Below are 24,293 nucleotides of genomic sequence, written 5' to 3' on the forward strand. Positions count from 1 at the left end.
ACACCCAGGGCTCACTTTTGGATAGGAAATAAATGCTTTATTTTTGTAGTTGTTGGCTCTGGATGTTTCTGGGGGCTGGTCTGAGAGCCCCAGGGTTTTGGAGGAGCCTATGGGGCAGTTACTCCCCACCACACCCCAGGGCCCTGTTGCTGTCTCTAGGAAGGGCAAAGGCGCCAAGCAATCCACCTGGCACCACATTCACGCCACCAAAGGCCCCAGGGATGAGGTAGAAACCTTAATGAGTCGCTGTGGGCCCCTTATGTCCCCTCCTCCCCCTACCCATCACAGCCACAGATTCAGACACAGTATGTGAGAGGGACAGAGTCCCTGCCCAGGCCCACCTCCAGCCCTGGAAAAGGAGCCCATGGGACTCCCCACTGATGCTGTATAAATGATCCTGTACCTGTTGCAGGCTAGGTACATCAGGGGCTGGGGAAAGAGCTTGTCACTAGCCACGAACCTGCTAGGAATTCCACTCAGCCCTGTCTCCTTTGCTCTCCTAAGCGTCTCTTCCCTCTTAGCTTTCACTTCTCAGATGATCACCGCAGAGGCGCAGGGGTGGGGAGATGGGGGTTACAGATATCGTTAGAAAGAAGCACCCTGGTGACCAGATGGAACTAGGTGTGGGCACTTTTATGGCAGGCTGTCCCAGACAGGTTGATTCTCCAGCTCAGACTCCAAAGTATGATTGGTGTTAGTGGGTGTCACAGGAACAATGCCCACAGCGTCTCTGGCCTGAGCTTTGATTCCATACAGGTTTTGAGTAGTGTTCCCGGGAGTGGGACACAAAGGCAGAGGAGACACCAGTCCGTGTTGGGGGATGGGGGTGGGCGGAGATAGAAGTGATCCTAATTCATATTGAGGGAAGGAAAAAAATAGAAAAATAGAAATAGTCCTGATCCATATGGAGGTCAAGGTGGGGGAGGCAAACAGAAGTGGTTCTAATCTGTATTTATGGAGGGGGAGAGCCAAAGCAGAAGTGGCCCAGGTCTGTTTTTGGCATCAGAGACAAGAGCTGGTTTTGGTTGGAGGTGGGGGGAGGCAGAGGTAGAGGTGATCCCGGTGTGTCTTGGTGTCCAGCCAAAGGAGGAGGGTCTTGGTTTATGGCTGACAAGTGGCAGGAGCTCTCCCTTTGATCTCACCCAGTAGCTTCCAGAGAACCCTCCCTATAGCACTTCCATCACTTTCGCAGTCCCAGAAGGTCCCCCACAGTCGGGCTCCCCCGAGCTGACTTGGCCCGAGAACGTGCAGACAAAGTGCAGACAGGGGCTTCTCCAGTTTAGCCAGACATGTGCATATTCATTCACACCATATTTTTCCTTTTCCAATTCTGCACACACAGGCTTCTGCCCTCTTCCAGCGCTCCGCCACCCGCCTCCCCTCGGGGCTCCTGGAACCCAGGGTGACGCGGTTGGCAGGCCTGGCTTTAAAAATTTCCCGGTCGGGCTCCGCCTAGCCGGCAGCCGGCTCCACCCTAAGCCTAAATCCCAGGGGGCCACCGGCTCCTCCCAGCGCTGTGAACTACAAGTCCCGCCGTCCCTCGCGCGTTCTCTCCCGCCTCGCCGGTGCCCCCCACAGGCGTCGCCTGTGAGTCGGCCAAGAGTGCCTCCCATTGGTCTCTCCGCCCTGTCAGTCACCTGGGAGTGTTGAGGGGCGGGTGTGAGGTGGAGATCCGGATCCGGAGCGGCTGAAAGGCGGAAGTGGAGGCCGGAGCCTGGGACACCGCCGGGGGGAGAGGAGCGGAGCCCGTCCGAGCCCCGGCCCCAAGTAACGCCGCCGCCCCGGAGCCGCCGTGAGTGTGCCTGTCCCGGGACCTAGTGTCTCGCTCGCGTTGAAGCCTCTTCGGGGCAGCACTTCCTCCCGCCCAACCCCGGCTTAGGGGGATACTGACCCCTCCCCCGACCCGTAGCCCCCTCTTCAGGGGCTCCCCAGGCGTCGGGCCAAAGTGGGGGCCTTTCTTTCCTTCCCTTACCTGCCGTTTATGAGCCTTGGGAAACCCCCAGGTCTCTCTTCTGGCCTGTCCAGTCCAGTTGTGGGAGGGAGAGACCCCAAATTCTGCTCCCTCTGCTCCCAGAACTGGAGGAATCTTTGCTAGGTATGAAGGAGCCTGTGTTCCTTCTCTATAGAGGTGGCGAGGAGTGCTGTCTGTCGCCGTTTTCTTCCCTCTCCCTCCCCCCCCCCCGTCCCACAAAAACAGTTGTCCCTTCTAGCCCTAGAGAAATTTTATCTCGATTTCCTGGCGGGCGGAGGGGTCTTGGGCGAGAGCCTTCCACACGCACAGGCTCCCACAGCTCCTCACTTCCTCTCTTTCCTCAAACCAGGGAGCCAGCCAGGATCTCAGCAGAATTTAAAGTCTGGGCCACTTTTTGGAAATGAGCTGACTTCTCCTTGTCTTGCCCCCTCCACCCCCAACCCTGTCCTCTAGTTATGTTGTTCTCTAGTTGTGTTCTCTGAGTGTATCTCTTTTCCTGCCTCTGAAAAATTTAGCTGAGGTTTGCTTAATCCTAGCTACAGATCACAAATCAGGGTGGATCTGCCCATTCATTATCTTCTCTCTCCCCTCCTCTACCCTCCCCCTTGCTCCAGGCTCAGCCCTGTCCTCCCAGAGCACGTGAGTGGTTTCCAAGCTGCTTCAGAGGGACTGCTTCTCCTGGGACTGCTGTCTGCTTGTCTTTAGGGAATAGGGGAAAGACCAAAATGACGAGTGTGGAATTGAAGGGTCCTGGCCTATCTCTTTCCCACTCTGAAAAACACACATCTCCTTGATCAACAGGTCTATGCCACTTCTGTCTGGTCTCAGGGCCTCTCTCCAATCCCTTCCAGGCTTGGACAAATTGTAGATTACAGAGGAGTAAATTGAGACCACAGTGGCACCTCTGGGTTCTTAATGTGCTAATTTTTGTAGCCCAAGGAATTCCCATGCATGCCAGAAATTACTGATTCCACCTCCCCCCTCCCTGTCCCCCTAGCCTTTCCAAGAGGCAGCCTGTACTGACATCTGATCCTTGTCTATTGCTTGGGACTTAGGTGTGTGAAATGGCCGTTGTCTCAGACCAGGCTCGCAGGTTTTGTTATGTGGCCAAAGTACAGGCCAGAGACTGTACCTTAATGAGAGTAGCCTGACTCTTTGAGGCCGTGACTGACCCTTGCCATCTACAGCCGAGGGAGGGAGGAAAGATGATGCAGTCTTTGGGAATTTCTCTAGCTCTTCAGTGTCCTGCGCCATCTTTACTGTCCTTACAGGTGCTAAATACTTTTTGTCTTGGGACCTTTTTGAATTCTTGTGGACAGTCACCAGTGTCTGATACCTACAGACTTTTGAGCTAGACCTGGGCTACATTCATTCATCTTTTATTGGACAACAAGGAAGCCCACCTCATTAGGGTCAGCGTTTGGTCATAAGCTCTCTGTCTGTGTGGTCTTTGGAGGGCTACTGGAGACTTCTTCGGCCAGCCTAGTTTCTCTCATATGGTCAGTCTGTGCCTCTGAGGGGCAGGGCCGGAGAGGCCTGCCTCCTCACTGGTCATTGGTCTCTGACCAAACGTACCTCCTTGGTAGCGAGCTGTGGTTTCTGGAACTCTTTGGGAGTCCCAGGATGAGGCTGCCAGCATTCTGAGGGGACCTTCTTTGTCTGGACATGCTCTCCCAGCTAGGATTCTGAAACAGGTTTTTTTTGGAGGAGAAGCTCTCCCTTTCCGAGAGACGTGGAAGGCATCAGTGCCCCGGGTAGTTCGGCAGCCACTTCTGGCATCCAGGGATTGTAGAGTCCAGGCAGTGATCTGACGTTGCTTGGCAGAAAGAGGGAGGGCCCTGTGTGAGACAGAAGCCTCTCCTCTCTTGCCTCTTCCAACTAGTTGGCGTTTCCTGCCTTCATAGAACAGAGAGGTAGTACCAACTGATTTTTATTTTATTATTATTTTTTTTTAATTTTATTTGTTTACTTGAAAGAGAGCAAGCAAGAGAGAGCGAGTGCGTTGAGCAGGGGGCGGGAACAGGCAGAGGGAGAGAGAGAAGCAGACTCCCCACTGAGGTGGGGTGATCCCAGGACCCAGGGATCATGACCTGAGCTGAAGGCAGATGCTCAACTGACTGAGCCACCCAGGCACCCCAACAACAGAGTTTTAGAAATCATTTTGAAGTTGCAGTTTTTGCACGCATGTTTCTCACAGGAAACAAAGTTCTTTTCACACCTGCTCCTCACAGAGTCCTGGGAGATAGTGGGATTTGTATCTCCGTTTTAGCGATGATGCTGAAGGAATAAATGGCTAGCCTGAGATCATCCAGTTAGAAAGCGGTAGAGCCAGGGCTTGGGATTCGGGATTCGATGTGCGTCCTCTTCCCTAAGAGTGAGCATGCAGGGTGAGCAGAGGCCCCAGTGCAGACCCCTAAGCATCCTGTCGTCATTGCTGCCCCTCCTCTGCTTTTGTTTTCTTCCCCACCCTCACTCCATCCCCCTGTCCTCCTGGATCCCCATCTCCTTTACCTCTGGGGAGCATGGCGGTTATGAGTCCCAGGTCAGTACTCTTGAGGGCCTGACAGTTTGCTGACATCTGTACCATTAATTTCTGGAAACCTGAAAGTCGTGATGGCTAGAAAATGAAAGTAAAAGTGAGTGGGCTCAGGGGTCTCTCTGGGCAGGGTTATGGGTAATGGGAGCCGGCAGAGGCGGCTTCTGCTTGGCCCTCTGATTCCCTTTGGTGCTGCCACCGCTTGCAGGTGGGAAGACTGTGGCTCTCCACCCGGAGCTCCTTTCACTAGCATTTACGTGGTAACAGCGAGGTCATAAATTTAAATTTAACCCCGTGAAGCAAGTACTTATAAGAGCCTTCTTCCTCTTACCCTTGCCCCATAAACAGGTGGTAGGTGTACGGTAGGGTGGAAAGCACAAGAGCTTTAGAGTCAGCCAGAGCTGAGTTGTCATCTGGACTCCCCCACTTACCAGTCACAGGGCCCTGGACTTGTTACATGACCTTGTTGAGCCTCTGTTTCTTCCAGTAAAATGGGGATACAAAGTATTTTGCAGAATTAGAAACAGAGGGTAAAGGAGCCAGTCAAGGCCCTGGCACGGGATAGATAGACACAAATAGCAGTTTTGTGCATGGGTGGGGTTTTGAAGTCGCGCTATAATTCGCCCCTAAGATTCTGATTCCGCATCTGTACCAGGTGTTGTTGTGATGCCTGGTGCTTTGCTTGATGATTTCACGTGTTGTCTCAGCTCACAGATAACGATCAGACATGCTATGGGTTGTCTTCCCGTTTTACAGAAGAGAATGCTCAGTCCGCAGCTGTGCTTGTTCCACTGGGCTTCTCGGACCCTGCTGGGTCATGTGCTGTGGAGACCCAGAGCCAAAGACTAAGAGACGCCTTCGCGTCTTCTAGGCGCTTGTCTTTGTCTTAAACATTTTTGCATTAAAACAGTCTTGGATCTATTACAGATTAGAATGCAAAGTTTGCGTGAATCTAGGCTAAAACAAGAAACTCCAAGACAATATTTTGGTTGTGGCAGGCTGCTTTGCGTTCAGTTCCCAGATTCCTGGGGTTTTGCATTTCCTCTCCCCTGGCTTTAGTCAGGGGTACTTTCCTTGGGACTATTTAAGAAGCATTGCTTCAGGTAGGATTTATAAACTGGGATGGCACCAAGGTCAGGGCTTTCAGGAGCCATGGCAGAGGAGAATTGGAATATTCCTTAACGAGTCTTCTGCATGAATAGTCTGGTATTTTAAGAGAGTGGTTTCCAGATTATATATCCCCGTCTCCTGTACTTAGGAACAATAATACAAGTAAAAGTGCAACTTTTTAAGCTTTGCTTGCTGTGTGCCTGGTACTCTCCTCAGGCCTTCTGTGTACTGACTCCTTAATCCTGAGGACAGCCCCAGGAGGGGGTTTAATCCCCTGGTTAAGGTGGGGGACAGAATCCAGTCTGTGCGCAGATCCCTGTGCAGCACAGCCCCTCTTGCCCCATCTCTGGGCTCTGTGCTCTTCCCTTTGCCTAGAAGGCTCTTCTCCCCCTCCCCTGCCTGGGAGCCACATCTCCAGACTTTGCTGTCAAAGCACAGCTGGAATGTCACTTCCTCCGTGAAGCCTTTCCTTCCCTGCAGTAGGCCGAGGGCTTCTCTCCTCCCTGCACTTTCCTCTCAGCACCCCCTGTCTAGTGCATGAGCCCTGTAGGGCCGCGGATCATGTCCTGTTTTATCTGTGTGTCCAGTCCTCGCATGGTCCCCAGCATGGACACCCCCTCCTGCGGTTGTTAAAGGAAAGGGCAAACATCCTAGGTGCCCTTGAAGCACATGGCTGGTTAATGTCCTTGATCACACACTTTTTTTTTTTTTAAGATTTTATTTATTTATTAGACAGAGATAGAGACAGCCAGTGAGAGAGGGAACACAAGCAGGGGGAGTGGGAGAGGAAGAAGCAGGCTCATAGCGGAGGAGCCTGACATGGGGCTCGATCCCATAACGCCGGGATCACGCCCTGAGCCGAAGGCAGACGCTTAACCGCTGTGCCACCCAGGCGCCCCTGATCACACACTTTCTGAGCTCACACAGTGTGGACCTGGTGAACCCAGGAGTCACTAGCATCCGTCTGATCCCAAAGCCTGGGCCATATCTTTGGCCCATCCTCCAGCAAGGTGCTCACAGACAGGAGAGCCAGCAGGTGAATAGGATGAATGTTACGGTGCAGATGACACAGGGGCGGGGACGGGACGCAAACTAAATTTCCAGAGGGGAGCGATCTCCCAATCTCAGTCTTTCCAGTGAAGGGTTTCATCAGGAAAGGTGGGCGTGGCTTGGGCACCCACATTTCCGTGGGCCGCCTTCTGCAGCACGTGTATCTGGTAACTAGGCTTTGGCGGCTTCTCGTGGTGAGCGGCACTGGCGCCAGGCCAGGACTTAGCGAGGATCACTGGGAGTGACTTTAACTCTGGTCCAGGGGTGCTGCTTTGCACATCTGCATAGGCTCATTCTTGAAGGAGGGAGGTCTTAAGACAGTGGCGCCAGCAGCTGGTAGACCGGCCGTGGTGAGAGCAGCCTTGCCTGCGGAACCTGCTGGCATGGCCTTTCAACTCCCAGGCCCCGGGCCTGTGCAGTGTGGTTCTCAGGACTGTTGGTGCCGCTCCTGCCGCCCCTCTTCCCACATGCCCCTCAGCACAGCTCCATGTAGAGTTAATTTGAGTTAACATGAGTTCATGGTCACTGGAGTCCTTGGATCTCATTTTGTTACAAGATGAGCCACTGCTTTTTTTTTTTTTTTTTAAGATTTTATTTATTTATTTGAGAGAAAAAGAGAGAGAGAGAATACGAGCAGGGGGGAGAGGGAGCAGCAGTCTCCTTGCTGAGCAGGGAGCCCGACATGGGGCTCGATCCCAGGAGGGATCATGACCTGAGCTGAAGGCAGATGCTTAACCGACTGAGCCCCCCAGGCGCCCCTGAGGATGGTTTTAGAACAAGTGCACAGGTAGGACAGTTCTTTCACCTGCCCGCTGTCCACCATTGGTAACATCTTACCTTAATACTGTACATTGGTCACAGTGAATGAACCAGTTTGAATACATAATTATTAATGAAAGGCCCGTACCTCATTCAGATTTCCTTACCTTTTTCTGTTCCAAGATCCCATCCAGATACCACATTGCGTTTAGTTGTCATGTGTCCTGAGGCTCCTCTTGGCTGAGATGGTTTCTGAGACTTTCCTTGGTGTTGATGAGCTTGACCGTTTTGAGGAATACTGCTATTTTTTAGTGCGTGTTTCAGTTGGGATTTGTCTAATGTTTTTCTCACGAGGACACTGGGATTAAGAGTTTGGGGAGGCAGACTGCACGGGGGAAGCGCCGCTGTGCTCACGTAACAAGGGCTCATACAGTTAACTTGCCTTATCACTGTTGATGTCAGCCTGGGTCACCTGGCTGAGAGGAGGTTGGTCAGGTTTCCCCGCTGTGAAGTCACTGTCTCCCTTCCCCTTTCTGTAATGTCCTCTGGCGAAGGAAGACATTCTGTGTCGCGCTCACTCGCTCACTCGAGTGGGGAGGGACGCCCCTCTCCCTGAGGGCCATGTGGATATTTACTGTCTCCTTCAGTTTACAGTCCCATACTACTTTGCTTTCTTGCTCAGAGTGTTCCAGATCTGCTCACGGGGAGCTCTGTCAGCACCCTTGGGGCCACCCCCATGTCATTCTGTGACCACTTCTTCACTTGGCACTGTAAGAGGCTCCAGGCTCACCTGGCCTCTGTCCTAGAATCAGCTGTGTCTCCAAGACCACACTGCCTTCTTAGTAACCATTTCCGCTAAGGATGTTGGTATAGAGCTGTGTGCATGGGTTCAAGTGTCTCCTCTGGGTGGCTAGTCACCGTAGACGCCAGAGTTAGACAAGGCGGGGCTGCCCCCCGGGAAGTGTGTGTGTGAGAGTCCTGGTAGTTGACCCCAGTAGCAGGGCCGTTGCTTCTCGACTCACCCATTCACACTTCTTGTAATCCTGCCTGATGCTTTGACTGAGCCAGCGATTGGACTGATTCAAAAATGGTCAGAGGCAGTGTTTACTCTGGAGTTTGCTACCCAGTTGGGAAGATGAGATACATCATCATCCCATATGTCAGGTGCTAAGTTCTCCAGCCCAACCTTCCAGGACTCTGGATCTTATAAGAGAGTCCACGAGGTCCCGGCCAGTGTTCTTTTGCTGCCATTCAAGAACAGACCTCCCCTTCGGGAGGGTTTGTGGCTCTAGGCATGCCCGGGGCAGCCCGTCACTTTGAGCTGTGATCCTGAATCATTGAATAGCTTAAATCCTTCTGTTGTACTGTCAGCCCTCTTGAAGACGTGTCACTTGAGCCCTTCTGGAAACACTAACTTGGGATCTTAACAGGAGTTGGTTTACAAGCCTGTAGTCTTGTATTCATAGGTGCATGTGTGTCCCCTTCAGGTGGCTCTGTCAGAGCATCCTGGGTGTGGGGGAGAGCCTGGGGGAGGGCCTGGGGGGGGGGCGTGGGTGGCCTCCTTCACCCTGGCTGCTCTCCTAGTCATCACATGGCTCTCTGAGCTGCTCCGAGGCTGTGGTGATTAATGACGCCAATTTCCAAACCTCTAGCATTTCCAGCCTGGTTCTTTAAAAGGAACTCTGGTTTCTTTGTCAGCTGTCCCGGTCCTGTCCCCACCCCCTCTCCACAACTGAACTACTTCTTCCCTTTCCTGAAAGAGGCTTTGAAATGGAAGGAAGGGCATTTGGGCTTTAAGATGCTTTCTCTTGTGGGGCTTTTTCATTTTTTTAAGGGGTTATGGTTTACCTGGTTGAGGGTTCAACTCTGCTGATTTTTTTCTGGATGGTGGTGTTTCCCCTTCATTCTTGTGGCTTTGGAAGCCAGGGAATACAAAGTTATGGTTATTGACAGGACACAGGACATCAAAGGTGAGCTAGTCCTTTTTCTAGGACACTGTTGAAAGTCGTTATCTTAGTCCGTCCGGGCTGCCGTACGAAAATGCCACAGACTGGAGGGCTTATAAACAAGGAAATTGATTTCTCACGGTTCTGGAGGCGGGGAGTCCACGATCAGGGTGGCAGCCAGCATGGTCAGGTTCTGGTGAAGGCCCTCTCCCAGGCTGACTTCTCCCTGTGTCCTCGCATGGCGGGAGGGGCAAGGGAGCTCTGTACAGCCTCTCTCTAAAGGGCACTAATCCCAATCATGAGTGCGCTGCCCTCGAGGCCTAATCACCTCCCAAAGGCCCTACCTCCAGATACCATCACATTGGGATTAGGATTTCAACATAAGAATTTGGGGAGGGGGGACACAAACATTCAGATCACAGCAGTTGTCCTGTTCAGCGTTCTCTCCAAATGAGGGGCATTGAAGAGTGGGGTCCAGGGAGACAGCAAGCAGAAGGAATGTGTGACTAGTGGACAAGCATACTGATTAAGGATCCCCTTCCTTCGTAGGGACTTCCGGGGCCAGGGGCTTCCCTGCCCCAGCAACATTCACCGAGCGCTTGCTTGGAGCGAGGCCCTCTGCTCAAAGTCTTTCATGTCGCGTCTTCCCAGCAGCCCTGGGAGATGAGCACTAGTCTCTCCATTTTACATGTAAGGAAGTGGGGGCCGTGACGCAACACCAGGTCACCCTAGTGCATGGTGGCTCCGGGAGCGGAGCTGGAGTCGCTCTGACTTCGGCACTTGTGCTTTTAGCCCCTGTGCAGAAGGAACCGAGTACGGCCTGTCTGGGATAGTGAGGAGGCTCCTCGGCTGGGCTGTGGCTCTCCGAGGGGGGTGAGCAGTCCAGCAGGTGGGTGTGGATTTAAGCCTTGGCGGCCCCATCACTTGCCAGACCCAACCAGGCCCATATTGCAGCCTCCGTTCCCCACATCTGTGAGCACCTACTGTGCATCAGGCACAATGTTAAGTGCTGTTAAAACAAAGGAAACCCACGGACGCCTGGCTAGTTAAGCATCTGCCTTTGGCTCAGGTCATGATCCTGGGGTCCTGGAATCGAGTCCTGCATTGGGCTCCTTGCTGAGTGGGGAGCCTGCTTCTCCCTCTGCCTCCTGCTCCCCCTGCTTGTGCTTGCTCGTTCTCTCCTTCTGACAAATAAATTCTTAAAAAAAGAAATTCTCTACCTTTTCACTGCTGACCCTCAAGTCGCCAAGTTGTCCAGCCTCATGCCACCCCTAGCAGCCTTATGATCATTTGGGGCCATGAAGGTATTAGTGTGATTAATTCACTGAAACTCGTTTAGAGCCATTCATTGCCTGGTTTCTTCACCTGGCACTATTTTTGCATTTTGTTCAGCAGAGATTAAGAAAGAAAAAGTCAGCCTAAAACATTGTGCTTTGGTCTCCGGGCTCCTGAGAGCAGCCCTGGTCCCTCAGATCTCACAGTGGGAACTTTGACCTTGTTTCTTGCTCGTTGGGCAGCCTCTGCCCACAGTGTATGTGGTGTCTGAGCAAGAGGAATTCGGTTTGCTGGTGTCTGATACCTGATTCTCTTTTCCCCATTCACCTCTCAAACACAGCCTCTGCCCTCGGCTCTCTGTTTAGGAGCCGAGGGCAGTGAATTAAGTTGGCTTTCTTTTGTTTTTGGTTTTTTGGTAGAGACAGGAAGGGCCTGTGAGGGGTGTCAGCTGCACTTGTTGGTATGAGTAGCCGGATGAACAGGTGTTGCCGATGACCCTGACATTCAACAGAGGTTCTTGGTGTCTTTCTGGGCCTGGGCAGTAGCCCAGGTGGCAGCTGTCCCGGCTGGTGCTCCTGGCCCCTGCAGAGACCCTCCCGAGCCAGAGGGGAAGGGAACCGTCCAAGCAAACAGTGTAGTAACTGTGGGAGCAGAACCCACTCAAAGTAGTTGTGAGGCTTGTGGGTCAGCAGGGACCCCATGTCTGTCCTCACTGGCTTTCACATTACCTGGGCTCCACCCTGGGGCCACAGCAGGTGTGGGTGGCACAGGGAAGCGCCTGTGCCTTGGCTGGCTCTCTTCTCGTCATCTCGCCTGGCACTGGCAGGTGAGGAGCTAGGTGGTGGGGTGTGGGCCTCTGATCGGCCTCAGTCCTGTCCCCACCTTGCCTTGTAGCTAGGTATGTGTGGATGTGTGCCGCGGAAGGTCCCGGACCTCACATGGAGCTCTCGCTCGAGGCTTCGTACAGAGCTGCCCTGGTGGGGGCTGTGGAATCTGCCACAGCGTTGCTGACTGGGGTGTGCTGAGTCGGAGACTGGGCCCTCTTAGGGAGAAGAGTGTCTTAGGAATGTCAGCGTGAGTGCCTAGGGCCCCCAGTGCCTCTTAGAATCAGGAGGCAGGACGAGCCTTGTCTGGTTGCAGCCTCAGGCGGTCCCCTGTCTGTCTGGCCTTCCTCACTAACCTGCCACCCAAACGCCTGGCTCCTCTGTTGGCCAGCAGGACCCGTGACTGAGGATCTCAGAGCTACCCATCGACTCCTGGGCCCCTTCTGTGGACAGTACAGGCAGCCGACACTGACCAAGCTGGGTCAGCAGATACGTGCTGTAAACGCCCCCCGCCCAATCCCACCAGCAGTCTTCCTCCCTGTGGGTGCAGGAAGAGAGGGAGCAGGGACTGGAGGTTTCCCTCCTCCGCCTGAAAGTTAACGCTTGCTGAGTCGGCTTCTGTCAGCCTCTCGGGGACTGTCTGTTGTGGAGAGCTGAGAAAGCAGCGCAAAGCTCAGGGAAGGCTTTCTTGGTGTTTTTGCTGGGCCAGGGCTCCGGGAAGCTGGGAGTCTTTCCCTCAAGGATGGCTTCTGCCTAACTCAGCTTGGCATCTTTCTGTCCAGGGGAAAGAGCTCTAGAGCCCCAGGTTCTGCCTGGATGGTGGTGTGTGCATCTAGGGTTTAAGTGTCCTGGAGCCCCCCCCACACTGGCCCCTTCTGCAGGTATTAGAGCAGTTGGTGACCTCAGCTGGAGCCCTTGTGGACTCCGCCAGGGGTGGGGAAGTCCAGGCAGCCAGCCCCTGGGGGGTGTTCTCGTTCAAAGGGGAGTAAGATGAAACTGACCGGTTAAGTGAGTTGTACGGGGCTGGGGCAGAATCAAGGGCCTGTTGCAGTGGCAGGGGAGCCAAGGTCACTCAGAGCCCCTCTCTGGGCTGATGTACCTCCCCGCCCCCCGCCCCAGGAAGGGAGTCCTCTTACTGTGACCGTGGAAAGGCAGCACCCCCTTCCCCCTCCTGCTGCCAGCTCTCCTAATCCTGAAGCCCCTACTTTTCGGTGGGATGAGGAGCCCCAGCTCTGGCCCGACACACCCATCAGCGTTCTCCCCAGGTCTCAACCTGGGCTTTTAAGCTTCTAGCTTCCAGGGCCAAGATCCATCTGTTACATTCCAGGTGGGACACAGGTCCTCTGTGTTGCAATCCCATAGTCGTGGTCACACAGGAAGACACCCCTCTCTTTGATTCCATCCCCCCAACCTGCACCCCTGGACCCCTTGTCCTCGACACACACTCTCTGGGCTGGTTGGAGAGTGCAGAGCACCGCTGTAGTAACCTTTCTCCTCACTGAAAAGACATAAATGTCGTCTTCTCTTTTTATTATGAAGCTTGAAACAACTGTAAAATTCTTTAGCCCACAGTTGAGTACAAATACATTTTTAGTCTGTGTGTGGCAGTCCTGTTTGTATTGAATCCTATTAGCTTGCACCCTGCTGGGTCAGGTACCTTTGTTCTGTCTGGGCCCAGTGTTATTTATTTATGTATGTATGTAATCTCCACACCCAGCGTGGGGCTCGAACTCACGACCCTGAGATCAAGAGTGGCACGCTCCTCTGACTGAGCCAGCCGGGTGCCTCTCTCCTGGCCCTCTTCTAATTCAGGCATCCTCTTTCTGATTATCTTTATTGTTCTGAATTTTGTTATACTACAGAGGAGGCAGAAGGTAGCTTACATACAGGGGAGCTGCATTGGTTTCATACCATTTGTAAGCTTTCATTTCTCACCGTCGTATGCAAAATTCTATACCAGAAACATTCCTTACTTTTTTATTGACCTGTAACCTACATGTTGTAAGATTTACACACCTCAGCTTGAGGACAGCTCGATGGATTTTTACATTTGTGTGCATATGTATGTCTACCTCCCAAATCAAGATAGTAGAATTTTTCCATCTAGCAATATTTTTTTTCAGTTTGACACGAACTCCATTTTCCATTGTTAAAAGCCAGATGCTGTGAAGTCTACACCAAAGGTGGCAGCCCCCCTTATTTGTAGTGGCTGTAATAACACTGAATATTCTTGGGTTTTCTATCAGTGATGGGGGAGCTCTGCTAGAATTATGAGTCCTGGGCTTGGGCTCTGCCACCACCTGGCTGTGACCCTGGGCACGCCACTTCGCTTCACCTTCGTCTCCTACTGTGTAATTGGAAAGAGAAGGGTTAGGTCTTCAAGGACTTTGTGCTTTGACAACCAGTGAGTCAAAACTAGTTAGGCCCTTAGTAATATAATAAACCTGTCATTTGTCGGAGCCTCACCTTCAGCCTCACACTGTGTTGTACACCCTGTGTATTGTTTCATTTAACCTTTACAACAACCCCATGCGATCAGTATTAAACAATACCATTTTACAGATAAGAGACGGAAGCTGACAGCGGTCGCTTGTCTGACTTGGCCAAGGTCACTCAGCTAATAAACAGTGGAGTCAGGCTTTCACTAAACTCATTTCAGTCTCCCAAGTCCTCACCTGCCAGCTGTGCTGGGGAAGGGTGAATGGGTATCTCATGTGGCTCCTGGCTTGTGTTGCTTTAGACTTTTCTTCCCTCTGGCTCTGCTGCCAGCCAGAGGCCCGGGTAGTCCTGCTGTGAGTCTGCCCTCTGGTCCTGTATGCTGGTAGTGGTGATTTTCCCCTTTGGGGAAGAGCTGTGTTCTTGAGCCTGTGGATAAATCATCTCCTCCTCGGCTGCTTTGAGCTTTTTAAGGTCTTCCACCTTCACCTTTGAACCTAATTACTTCTGCTCCTGTGTTTGGTTCTCTTTAAGCTAACAAATTGCTTCTGCTCTCATCTTTTCTTGCCCAGCTCTTGGATGGTAAATATTCAGGAATGCTTTCATCTAGAGTAAAGTAGAGCTGAAGAGTCACTGGCCAGAACCACTTTTTGGGGGCCCTGGGCGGGGTGGCGGCACTCGGTTCTCAGTCCTTCCCCCTTCCCTCCAAGGGCTAACCTTGAGTGAGCCCTTCTCAGCCTCTGGTCAACAGAGTCTGATTGGTTTCCCTAATCAGCTCACTCTCCAGGCTGTGCCAGGACTGTCCGCTAGAGGAAGTCTCAGAAGCAAACAGGAAGCCCGAGAGACAGCCATCAGCTGGAATTGCTCACCCTTTTACCAGAAAGGACAAAAAGTATGAAGTGGGCGACTTCATGGTTAGAGAAGAGACACTTCTAGTGGAGGCTGGGGCAGGGGGCAACAGTCCATCAGCGTCTGGTGTCTTGAAGGCCCCAGTAGTTGAGTGAAGCCAGGAATCAGCCCCCACCCCCAATCTGATCCACCGCTGTTGTCTGTGGCGCTGACCTGGGGCTGCCCTGCTGTCTCTTGGATTTCTCCCTCCTTCCTGTAGCAACTATAGCTCCTGTGCTTGAACCGGCTTTCTAGAATCACTGGGGGCACTTATTTTTAAAACATTTTCTGGACTCCAGTTCTAGAGATTTTAATTCAGTTGGCCAGGGTTATTTTTCTAAACGCCCTGGGTGATTCTGATAAAAAAAAGTTTGGTACCCACTTACCCATAGGGTCCAGAGTAGAGAAAAACCAGAGTAAGGAAGAGCAGTGTTTTGCTCTTTGTCTGTCTTCCGCCCTTGGCCCCAGAACTGGCTGGGCCTACGTTTAGGAGCGTAGGTCCCTTCTGCCCTTTCACATGCATTGTTGGGGAAAGGGTAGTGCACCCCGCAGCCCTTGTATTGAGGTTGGGGGTTGTGCTTATCCTCCATGGCCTCTGAACAAACCAAGGTTGAGATTTGGAGGGTGAGGGGAGCAGGTCATGTCAAGGAGAGTCTTTTGTCATGGGTCCGAATCTCTGTCCATTTTAGCAGCTTCATGAAAATATCCAGGAGGAAGTCCATCCTACTCGTGTGTTTTTCCTGGTGTTGGAGAAACTGGTTTAAAAGAATAAAATCTGGGGGGCATTCTGGATCTTGTAAGAAACTCTGACTACAGCTCTGGCTCTTAAGGAGAATTTGGTTTTGTCTGAAAGAAGACTTTGACTGTGGCATTTTTGGTTACAGTTCCATCACCTGACTACCCGTGGGTAGTTCTTGCCGTTGCTTCAGAAGATTCCCACCCTGAGATTCCCTCCCCGCCCCCGCCCCCGCCCCCCGGGCCAGCTCAGCACATGGGCTTACTTACCTTTGCCGCCCGCCGGCACGCACCCGCAGCTTCCCAGTCTTGGGAGTGGAGGGCATAGAGCTTCTTGGCCTTCTGGGTGTGGTCTTCGCCTGTCTTACCCTGTTCGTGTGCCCTTCGGGGCAAAATCAGCTTCTTCCGTGCTTTGTTGTCTGGGAAGGTTCAATACCTTTGTTCATGTGACCACCAAGTGGGGCCAGGAAAACCACGAGGCAACACAGGCCGTAAAAAGTACCATGTGCACCTGCTCAGGTGTGTCTGGAAGGCAGGACCAGCATGCAGGCAGAACATGTCACCAGCCAGCGCTTGCCGGGCAGAGCACCTGCAGCACTTGAGAAACAAATACACGGGCGCCTGGGTGGCTCAGTCGGTTAAGCGTCTGACTCTTGATTCCGCCTCAGGTCATGATCTCAGGGTCAAGCCCTGGTCAGGGCTCCCCCACTCAGCGGGGAGTCTGCTTCTCTCCCTCTTCCTCTGCCCCTCCCCCTGCTTGCTCTCTCTCTCTTTCAAATAAATAAATAAAAAATCTTTCAAAAGATAAAAAAAAATTTAAAAAAATACAGAGACTAGGGGCACCTGGGTGGCTCAGTTGTTAAGCGTCTGCCTTCGGCTCAGGGTGTGATCCCGGCGTTTTGGGATCGAGCCCCGCATCGGGCTCCTCTGCTGGGATCCTGCTTCTTCCTCTCCCTCTCCCTCTGCTTGTGTTCCCTCCCTCGCTGGCTCTCTCTCTCTCTGTCAAATAAATAAATAAAAATCTTAAAAAAAAAAATACAGAGACTTGGCCCTCCTCCAAACCTGCAGGGGCTGGCCGCACGGGTGATTTTGACGTGCAGATAAGGTCAGGAGCCACTGGATAAGAGTTATTTGTCCCTCCTTCTGGCTTGTTAATACCAGGTTCTGTCTGGGAAGGCTTGGAAACCCACCGTTTGGATAGCGACAAGACTTAGAAGTGTCATTTCTGTGTTTCTTGACCCCTGGGTGCTGGCTACTCCCCACCCCAGTAGCCCTCAGCCCCAGCTGCTTTGGTTTTGTTGGAATCGGGGACTTCACCTTCTCTTCCTGTTCCTTCATACCTCCTTCTGTAGTGCCCCAGCCGCCCTCTGCTGCCCAGCCAAGATGATGTGTCACGTGGATTTGTGGTCATAACCAACTTGTAATTCCACTGTGGTTTCCCTCTGCTGTTGTCGCCCTGCCTGGCCCTGGACGGCCCCTCCCACTGTTGGAAGTACTCAGGGCCACACATTGCAGGCCAGCAGAGCTGCTGCCTCGAAAAGGGGGCCTCGTTCACCAGCGACCAGAAGCCAAACACGGGGTGGACAGTGTCTCCAGCATTGTTCCCACCGCAGGGAGATGGGCAGGGAGATGGGCAGGGAGAAGGGCAGGGAGAAGGGCAGGGAGACGAAGGAGCATGCAGACAACTGCGTCCAGCTCTGTCACTCATATGCTGGGTGGCCTTGAGCAGGGCGTGTAACACCGGAGCGTTAGGCTGTTTATCTGGAAAAAATGGGAGATTGTCTTAAAGCTTAAGGGAGATAATGGTTGTGCAATCACTCAGTAAATGCTAGCTGTCTCTGGAAATGATTTCCTTGGTGAGCACTCTGAATTCCCAGTCTGTACGTAGGCCTTGTGAGGAAGGCTCTCGAAGAAGCCAAAGCACTCGGGCAGTCTGGGTGGCTCAGTCGGTTAAAGGGGCCGGATCTTGATTTCGGCTCAGGTGGTGATCTCAGGGTCCTGGGATCGAGCCTGACGCTGGGCTCCGTGGTCAGCGAGGAGTCTGCTTGAGGATTCTCTCTCTCCCTCTGCCCCTCCCCCCAGGCGTGTGAGCACATGCTCCTTTGCTCGCTCTCTCTCAAATAAATAAATAAATCTTAAAAAAAAAGAAAGAAAAAGAAAAGAAAAAAGAAGCCAAAAAGCCGAAAGCACAGACCCTGCCTCAAAGGACCATAGAGTCTGGCAAACATCAGTGACAGAGGTGAAAAGAGAACGCCATAAACTGTAAAATATGGTAGAACTAGCAATTCTTGTCCCTCATCGAGATCCCCCACCCACCCACCCCCCACCCCCCGCCAGTGCCTTCCTGTATTCTTGGGGAAGAGGTGGCTCCCATTTCAAACCTCTTTTCCTTTGGCGCAGTCCAGAAAGGAAACTGTTGTTCCTGGCTAGTGAATCATTCTTCCTGAAGCTCACTTTTTAAATGAGTTGCCAGGAGGACAGAGGTGTGAAAGAGGATTTCAGATTGAACAAAGCAAGCCCTTTGCTGTCAGCTTCTTGCGTGAGCACAGCCCATCTATCCTTCTCTTCCTTCACGCTCCCGCCCTCTGACTGGGGGGGAGTGCACCCCCCTTGCTCAGGGGGCAGGTCAGGGCTGGACTTGGGATCTGGCTCTACAGACTCCTTCTGCATTGACTCCGTTATGCCAAGGGTAGTCGAATCAAAACTTCTTTCCAGCTTAGGTTCAGACACTGTATGGATGGTCAGGACCAAATACCTCCTCTCAGTGCTCGTCTGTAAAACATTGTGTATATGTTCTGGTATTTTTTAGTAGAAGTCTTCTAGAGGCTTCCGAAGATGGGCTCCTCATCCTTCTGTGCGCCTCCAAAGCTGTCGCTAACAGTGACTAAGCTGTCACCAGCTGCTGGGGGTGCAGGCCTCGGTGTCCCTTGTTTGTCTGTGCCCTCCCATACCTCCCCAGCTCTTTCTCTGCGTCACCCTCCGCCTCTGCCAGGAGAGAATGGAACCGAGGTCTCTGTTCCTAAGGGAAATTTGGCAGCTGTTCCGACTGCCAGCGGAGCTCTCTGGCTTTGGTGTGTGTTTGGTGTTGTGTGTGTTTTGTGTTTTAATGTGTATGAGACTTCTGGCCCATCACAAACGAGCGAACTGAGGGAAGAGGTTCAGGATGGAGGAGCGAAATGAGGCTCTGATCCCAGTCCAGACTCAGACTGAGGAAGTTGGTCGGTCCTTCTAAAGATGGCAGGACAGAATGGCTGTTTTGATAACAACTTGCCCTGGCCAGGCCCTGGTCCCTGAGTGCCCACAAGGTTGGCCAAGCACCTTGTCTGAGGAGGAGCTCTCTAATGGGACTCCCCGTGCCCTGGTCAGCCTCACCGCCCACTCTGGCTTTGCGCAGAGGTGGGCAGTGATCTTAGCTGCCGGACCACAAGTTCATTGTTCACCTAAATCCTAGCATTTTCCTGGGTGATTTTTTGGTACCCCAAGGAGCCTGTTAACTGTCACCAGGCTGCCATATGCTCATTCTCCTGTGTGTGTTTAATTTGTATGCACACGTACATATTTGGGATTGGGAAGTCAGTATGTTTGCTCAGAACCATGAGCGTAAAGTTGGAAGACCACTTCCACTGCTCAGATGATCGTAGAGCAAATAGATGTGTAGGACATCCTAGCTAGGGCTTTTCTGCTGACTCCTGGGGCCTGGGGGTCTGGGAGTTGGCAGGAGGGGAGGTAGTCCGGTCCCTCGGGGAGGGTAAAGGGAGAGACCTGTGACTTAAGAAGGCCTCACCGTGCAACAGTCTCCGGACTGACCAGTACCGCTGATCTCTCTTGCAGTTGGAGGTCTCCCTCCTCACTAAGTGCCTCTTCGCACAGCGCCGGCCCCCACCGCACGCTCACTGGTACCACGACAGCAGGACGGGCCATGGCGGGTCGGGGAGGTGCAGCGCGACCCAACGGACCAGCTGCTGGGAACAAGATCTGTCAGTTTAAGCTGGTCCTGCTGGGGGAGTCTGCGGTGGGCAAATCTAGCCTCGTCCTCCGCTTCGTCAAGGGACAGTTCCATGAGTACCAGGAGAGCACAATTGGAGGTGAGTGGGCACAAGGGAGTGGGGCGGCCTCAGGAATGCCAGCGAAATGCCTTGGCCTCGAGGAGAAGGGAACCGCCTGCCCAGAGAGACTGAACAAGCGGGGGGCGGCAGCACCTCTTCCTCACCTGGGCTCTGGAATTGAATCCGACAGCTGGTCTCCCTGCCAGAGTCCCAGCAGTCGTCCATTAAAACTTAGCTCGTGGTCAAAAACTGGCTGCTTCTCCTAATTATACCACTAGATTATTGGGTGGCCTTGGCAAAGACCTTTCCACTGACCTGGCCTCTGGGAAGGGAGAGGCTGGGTCTGGATCTGTGAGGGTCCTTCTTACTGTGCCAGGGAGTGCATCTGTCCTGGCCTCTCCTACTTTCCAGAATGGGGAAATGGCCTGGTGAGTGGGCCAGTGAAGTTGACCTTTACCCTTGAGCTCAGAGCCCGTGGTTGATTTCCCAGTAGTCAGCGTTTAGCATGTAATGGTCTGGACTCAGTCCCCTGCCTCAGTGGCCGGGACAGACCTTGAGGGACCAGGGCCGACCTTGGGCTTGAGTCATCCTTTCTCTACCCTCTTGGTAAGAGGTTTCCAGGCAGCTGGAAGCTAAATGGGCCGTGTCAGCAGTCTTCTGCTGCCTCCTCAGCACTCAAGTCGGGAGCTGTGAGAGGGAAGTGAGGCAGTCCCCAGGCCCCTCATGGAGGTGGGGGGAGGGCAGACAAGGAGAACAGGCTTCCACTCAGGGCTCTCTGGGATCCTCTGCTGCGTCCCGGGGTGCAGGGGGCTCCCCCGTGTCTCTCCCAGCTTTGGGACTCCTCCTCTGAAGCATATGCACAGGCACCACAGGGTCCCTTGTCTCCTCGGGCCAAAGATAGGGTCCCTGTGTTCCCTGAAGGTCGAACCACAGGGCGGCCAATCCGGAATGGGCCAAGGTCAAAGCTGGGGGTGGTAGCTAGCCAGCATGCCTGGAGGTGGCAGGGGCAGCTGGGAAGCCAGCCACCCAGCCTCCGCCTGGCAGTGGAACAGCGTGTACTTTCAGGCGTCCCCAGTGTAGCTAAGTGTGTGACAGTGTCCTCAGGAAACCGAAGGCCAGTAACACCCCTGGGCTGGAGCAAACTGAGGGACTGTGGAGGTTTCCAGCTGGACTGTTCTCTGTGAGGGGAGGGAGGAGGAGGAGGAGGAGTGGGTGTCCACCCTTCTGTGCTTGGAGTCCGTTTTCCCCTGGGTTTTGCCTCTCCTGTCCCTTGTCACATTCCTCCTCAGAGAGTGCTCCCAGAATGGCTCAAGTGCAGGCTGACTTCCCTTCTGCCCTTGCCTAGTGTGGGTCTGTACAGCCTGTGCAGCCCCCTGCCCCCTCGACACGTGACAGGAAAACACAGACTCCACCCACCCTGCTCGGGCCTGCTTTGGCTTCTCTGGGCCCATCTCAGCAGAGGGCCTCTAAGTGCCAGAGCCCAGACAGAGTACTCGAGATATGCGGGGGTGGCTTCTTGAGTTCCTTCTTGCCTTATTACACCACCTTTTCTCTTACAGCGGCCTTCCTCACACAGACGGTCTGTTTGGACGACACAACAGTCAAATTTGAGATCTGGGACACAGCTGGACAGGAGCGGTATCACAGCCTGGCCCCCATGTACTATCGGGGGGCCCAGGCTGCCATCGTGGTCTATGACATCACCAACACAGTAAAGATTTCCCCTTACTTCTCGACACTTTGTTCCTGGATGGGATGTGGGCAGATTTCCTCTGTCATTTGGGGGTGTCTCACCAGAATCTTCAGGGCGGTGACATCTTAGATACGTTGGCTCTGCCAGCTCAAGCTTCTCTAGTGAGTGGCCCTGAGCAGAATGCCTCCTCTGTCTCTTTGACATTCCGGCCTTGTCTCCCCAGGATACGTTTGCACGGGCCAAGAACTGGGTGAAGGAGCTGCAGAGGCAGGCCAGCCCCAACATCGTCATCGCGCTCGCGGGGAACAAGGCGGACCTGGCCAGCAAGAGAGCTGTGGAATTCCAGGTGTGGGGATGGACGGGACTTGGCAGGGAGGAGGGAGCCAGCTCCACCCGCAGCTCAGCCTGGGCTGCTCCGTTGCTTCGTGACGGGCCAGGAGGCCGGGGAGTTTTATCTGCTGTCCTCTCCCGACTTGAACATGGGCCTAAAGCAATTGTCTGCCTCTCCTTGTTCTTCGTTGGTTGGTGACATGTGTATGCATAAGGATCGCTGAAGCTGCTGCTTAGTTTTTGTGTAAACTGACTTTTTAATGAAACGTACTGAAAAAGAATTACTTTTTTCCACATAATACATGCACGGGTAAAATTTACATAGTACAGGAAGGTATATAGAACGAAATGTAAATCCCTAACCCAGAAACTCAGTCTCCCTTCCCCCAAATTCATCAGTTTCTCATTTTTCTAGAAATGTGCACATGTATATGAACCCCCCCCTTTTTTAAGATTTTATTTATTTATTTGAGATTGGGGGAAGGGAGAAGGGCGGGTAGAGAACACGAGCTGGTGGGGGGAGGAGCAGAGGGGGCACGCAGATTGCCCACTGAGCAGGGAGCCCAACACAGGGCTCAATCCCAGGACCCCGGGATCATGACCTGAACCGAAGGCAGACACTTCACCGACTGAGCCCCACAGCTGCCCTGAGTCCCTTTCTCTACATAGATCAGAGTGTGCTCTACACACTGCGTTTTTTACCAGGCCCTAACCAATAGACTTCTAGGTTGTTTGTAATATCGAAAGGCTGGAAACAGCACTGCAGTCAACATCCGCACTTTTCTGTGCTTTTCCCAAATGTGCGAGTGCATTTGTGGGATAAGTTTCTAGAAGTATTTCCTAGCTTAGTGATTTTTGAAGAGCAGGAAGGCAGAATGGACCTAGGGAAACCTGAGCAAAACATCTGCCAGTGTCTGTGAGCTGAAAGGTGCTGGACGTGAAGTGGGGGCCTTGGGGTTATGGTGCAGGTGTCTGCAGGGGTGGGGGGCACCCAGGGCAGGAGAGCCCTCAGCCTGAAAACCCCTGCGTTGTCTCTGTTGTGTATAAGGCGACTGTGATGAGGAAAGATTTTTATCCTGGGCCCTGGCCCCTGCCAACTGTCATCATTTCCCTCCTACTCACTTTCTCACCTCCATCCAAATCAGGAAGCACAGGCCTATGCAGACGACAACAGTTTGCTGTTCATGGAGACATCAGCAAAGACTGCAATGAACGTGAATGAAATTTTCATGGCAATAGGTGAGTTCTCCCCTCCCCTCCCCTCCCCTGACCAGGGTCCTATCACTTGCCTGTCTGTAGTATGTTGTAGGTCTGTAGGGTCCCGTTATCTGATTCCCAGATATAGATAGTTCACCCCAGAAGTTTCTAAAGCCTGGGGCCAAAGTCTCAACATTTTACTTGCTGACCCTTTAGCTTATCACCCACCTAAAGCCTTACATGACCCTCCCCCTAACCTACTGCTTAGGATTTTTAGGCTCATGTGGCTCTGTAGCGAGTCATCCTGCCCAGGTTCCAGTCCTTGTTTTATTCCTTAACTCTAGGGTCCTCGGCAGGTTATTTAACCTCTGTTTGCCTCAGTTTCCTGAGACACTCAGAAAGCACGTGGCACATAGAAGCAAAGTGCTCAATGGGTTATCGCACATTGGGTGGTAAAAAGGCCAGCTTCCACTCAAGTGGACTTGGAAGAGCGTTGGGGTACCCCCACAAATGCATTTTCCCCCTCCTCTTCCAAACAGCGAAGAAGCTTCCCAAGAATGAGCCCCAGAATGCAGCTGGTGCTCCGAGCCGGAACCGAGGCGTGGACCTCCAGGAGAACAACCCAGCCAGCCGGAGCCAGTGCTGCAGCAACTGAGCCCCCCTTGCCTGCCCACTGCCCCCACCTCCTCCGCCTGACCGACCCGACTGGAATCCACTCTAACCAATCGCACTTAACGACTCGGGCTACCACTGGGGTGGGGGTGGGGGCAGGGGGAGGGGGTCTGCCATGATTTCTCCATAGAATTTTGATCATAGGCCGGAGTGAGTTATTCCACCTGCACCTTTCTGTACAAATACTAATTCAATTTTAAGTCTTAAGTCACTTTTTTAATATATATGATCTTCTGCTCTTCCCACTTCCAGCCCTTTCTACTGCTCTCCCACTCTTCCTTTGCTGGTAGTAGCCACGTGCCCCTGTTCCCCCTACCCTTACATGTGGGGAGGTGGGGGCTGGAGCAGTTACCCTTCTTTCCCTCTTGCTGATTAGCAGACTCAGCAAGAGCATACATATCCTTACCATGTTTGGGGTGGGCTTGGTTCTGGGTGGTGGGGCAGGCCCTAGGGGTGAGGGAAGGGAGAGGCAGCTCTCCCCTCAGCTGGCTGTCATCAGGCTGCATCCCCCACTCACCCCCTGACTCACAGCTGGGAGAGAAACCACAGCATTACCACAGCATTATTGTGACAGCCACCAACCCATTGCCCACAACCTGCCCACCCCCACCCCCCACCGTCACCCTGACCTCTGGCTCTGAGCCCTGTTCTGACCAAATCACGATGATGAGTATTTGGGGGTGGGTGGGTAAGGGGGGGGGGGGAGTGGGAGGGGATGGAACCAACTTTTTCTGTATTTTGTATTGTATGTTTTCTTCAACATGTAACCAATCAGTATCTTGTCAATATAGTCAGCCGATCGATCGACCTCCCACTTGTCTTCC

General features: G+C 53.1%; 1 protein-coding gene across 1 annotated transcript; it reads left to right on the plus strand.

The window, feature by feature from the left end:
- Positions 1-1,676: 1,676 nt before the first annotated feature.
- RAB5C (RAB5C, member RAS oncogene family) lies at positions 1,677-24,277 on the plus strand. The gene is made up of 6 exons (XM_026512817.4): positions 1,677-1,792; positions 19,363-19,616; positions 21,137-21,288; positions 21,494-21,616; positions 22,746-22,839; positions 23,337-24,277. The coding sequence occupies exons 2-6, from the start codon at positions 19,451-19,453 to the stop codon at positions 23,450-23,452; spliced, it is 651 nt and encodes a 216-aa protein (XP_026368602.1). The 5' UTR covers positions 1,677-1,792; positions 19,363-19,450; the 3' UTR covers positions 23,453-24,277.
- The last annotated feature ends 16 nt before the right edge of the window (positions 24,278-24,293 follow it).

The sequence above is a fragment of the Ursus arctos genome, unplaced genomic scaffold (genome assembly GCF_023065955.2).
Source record: "Ursus arctos isolate Adak ecotype North America unplaced genomic scaffold, UrsArc2.0 scaffold_24, whole genome shotgun sequence".
Taxonomy (NCBI): Eukaryota; Metazoa; Chordata; class Mammalia; order Carnivora; family Ursidae; genus Ursus; species Ursus arctos.

Excerpts from the sequence above, each read along its gene's own strand:
- RAB5C (XM_026512817.4), top strand. The coding sequence starts at position 19,451 with ATGGCGGGTCGGGGAGGTGCAGCGCGACCCAACGGACCAGCTGCTGGG. Across the intron at positions 19,617-21,136 it reads CCAGGAGAGCACAATTGGAG|CGGCCTTCCTCACACAGACG; the intron begins GTGAGTGGGCAC and ends TTTCTCTTACAG. Across the intron at positions 22,840-23,336 it reads TGAAATTTTCATGGCAATAG|CGAAGAAGCTTCCCAAGAAT; the intron begins GTGAGTTCTCCC and ends TCTTCCAAACAG.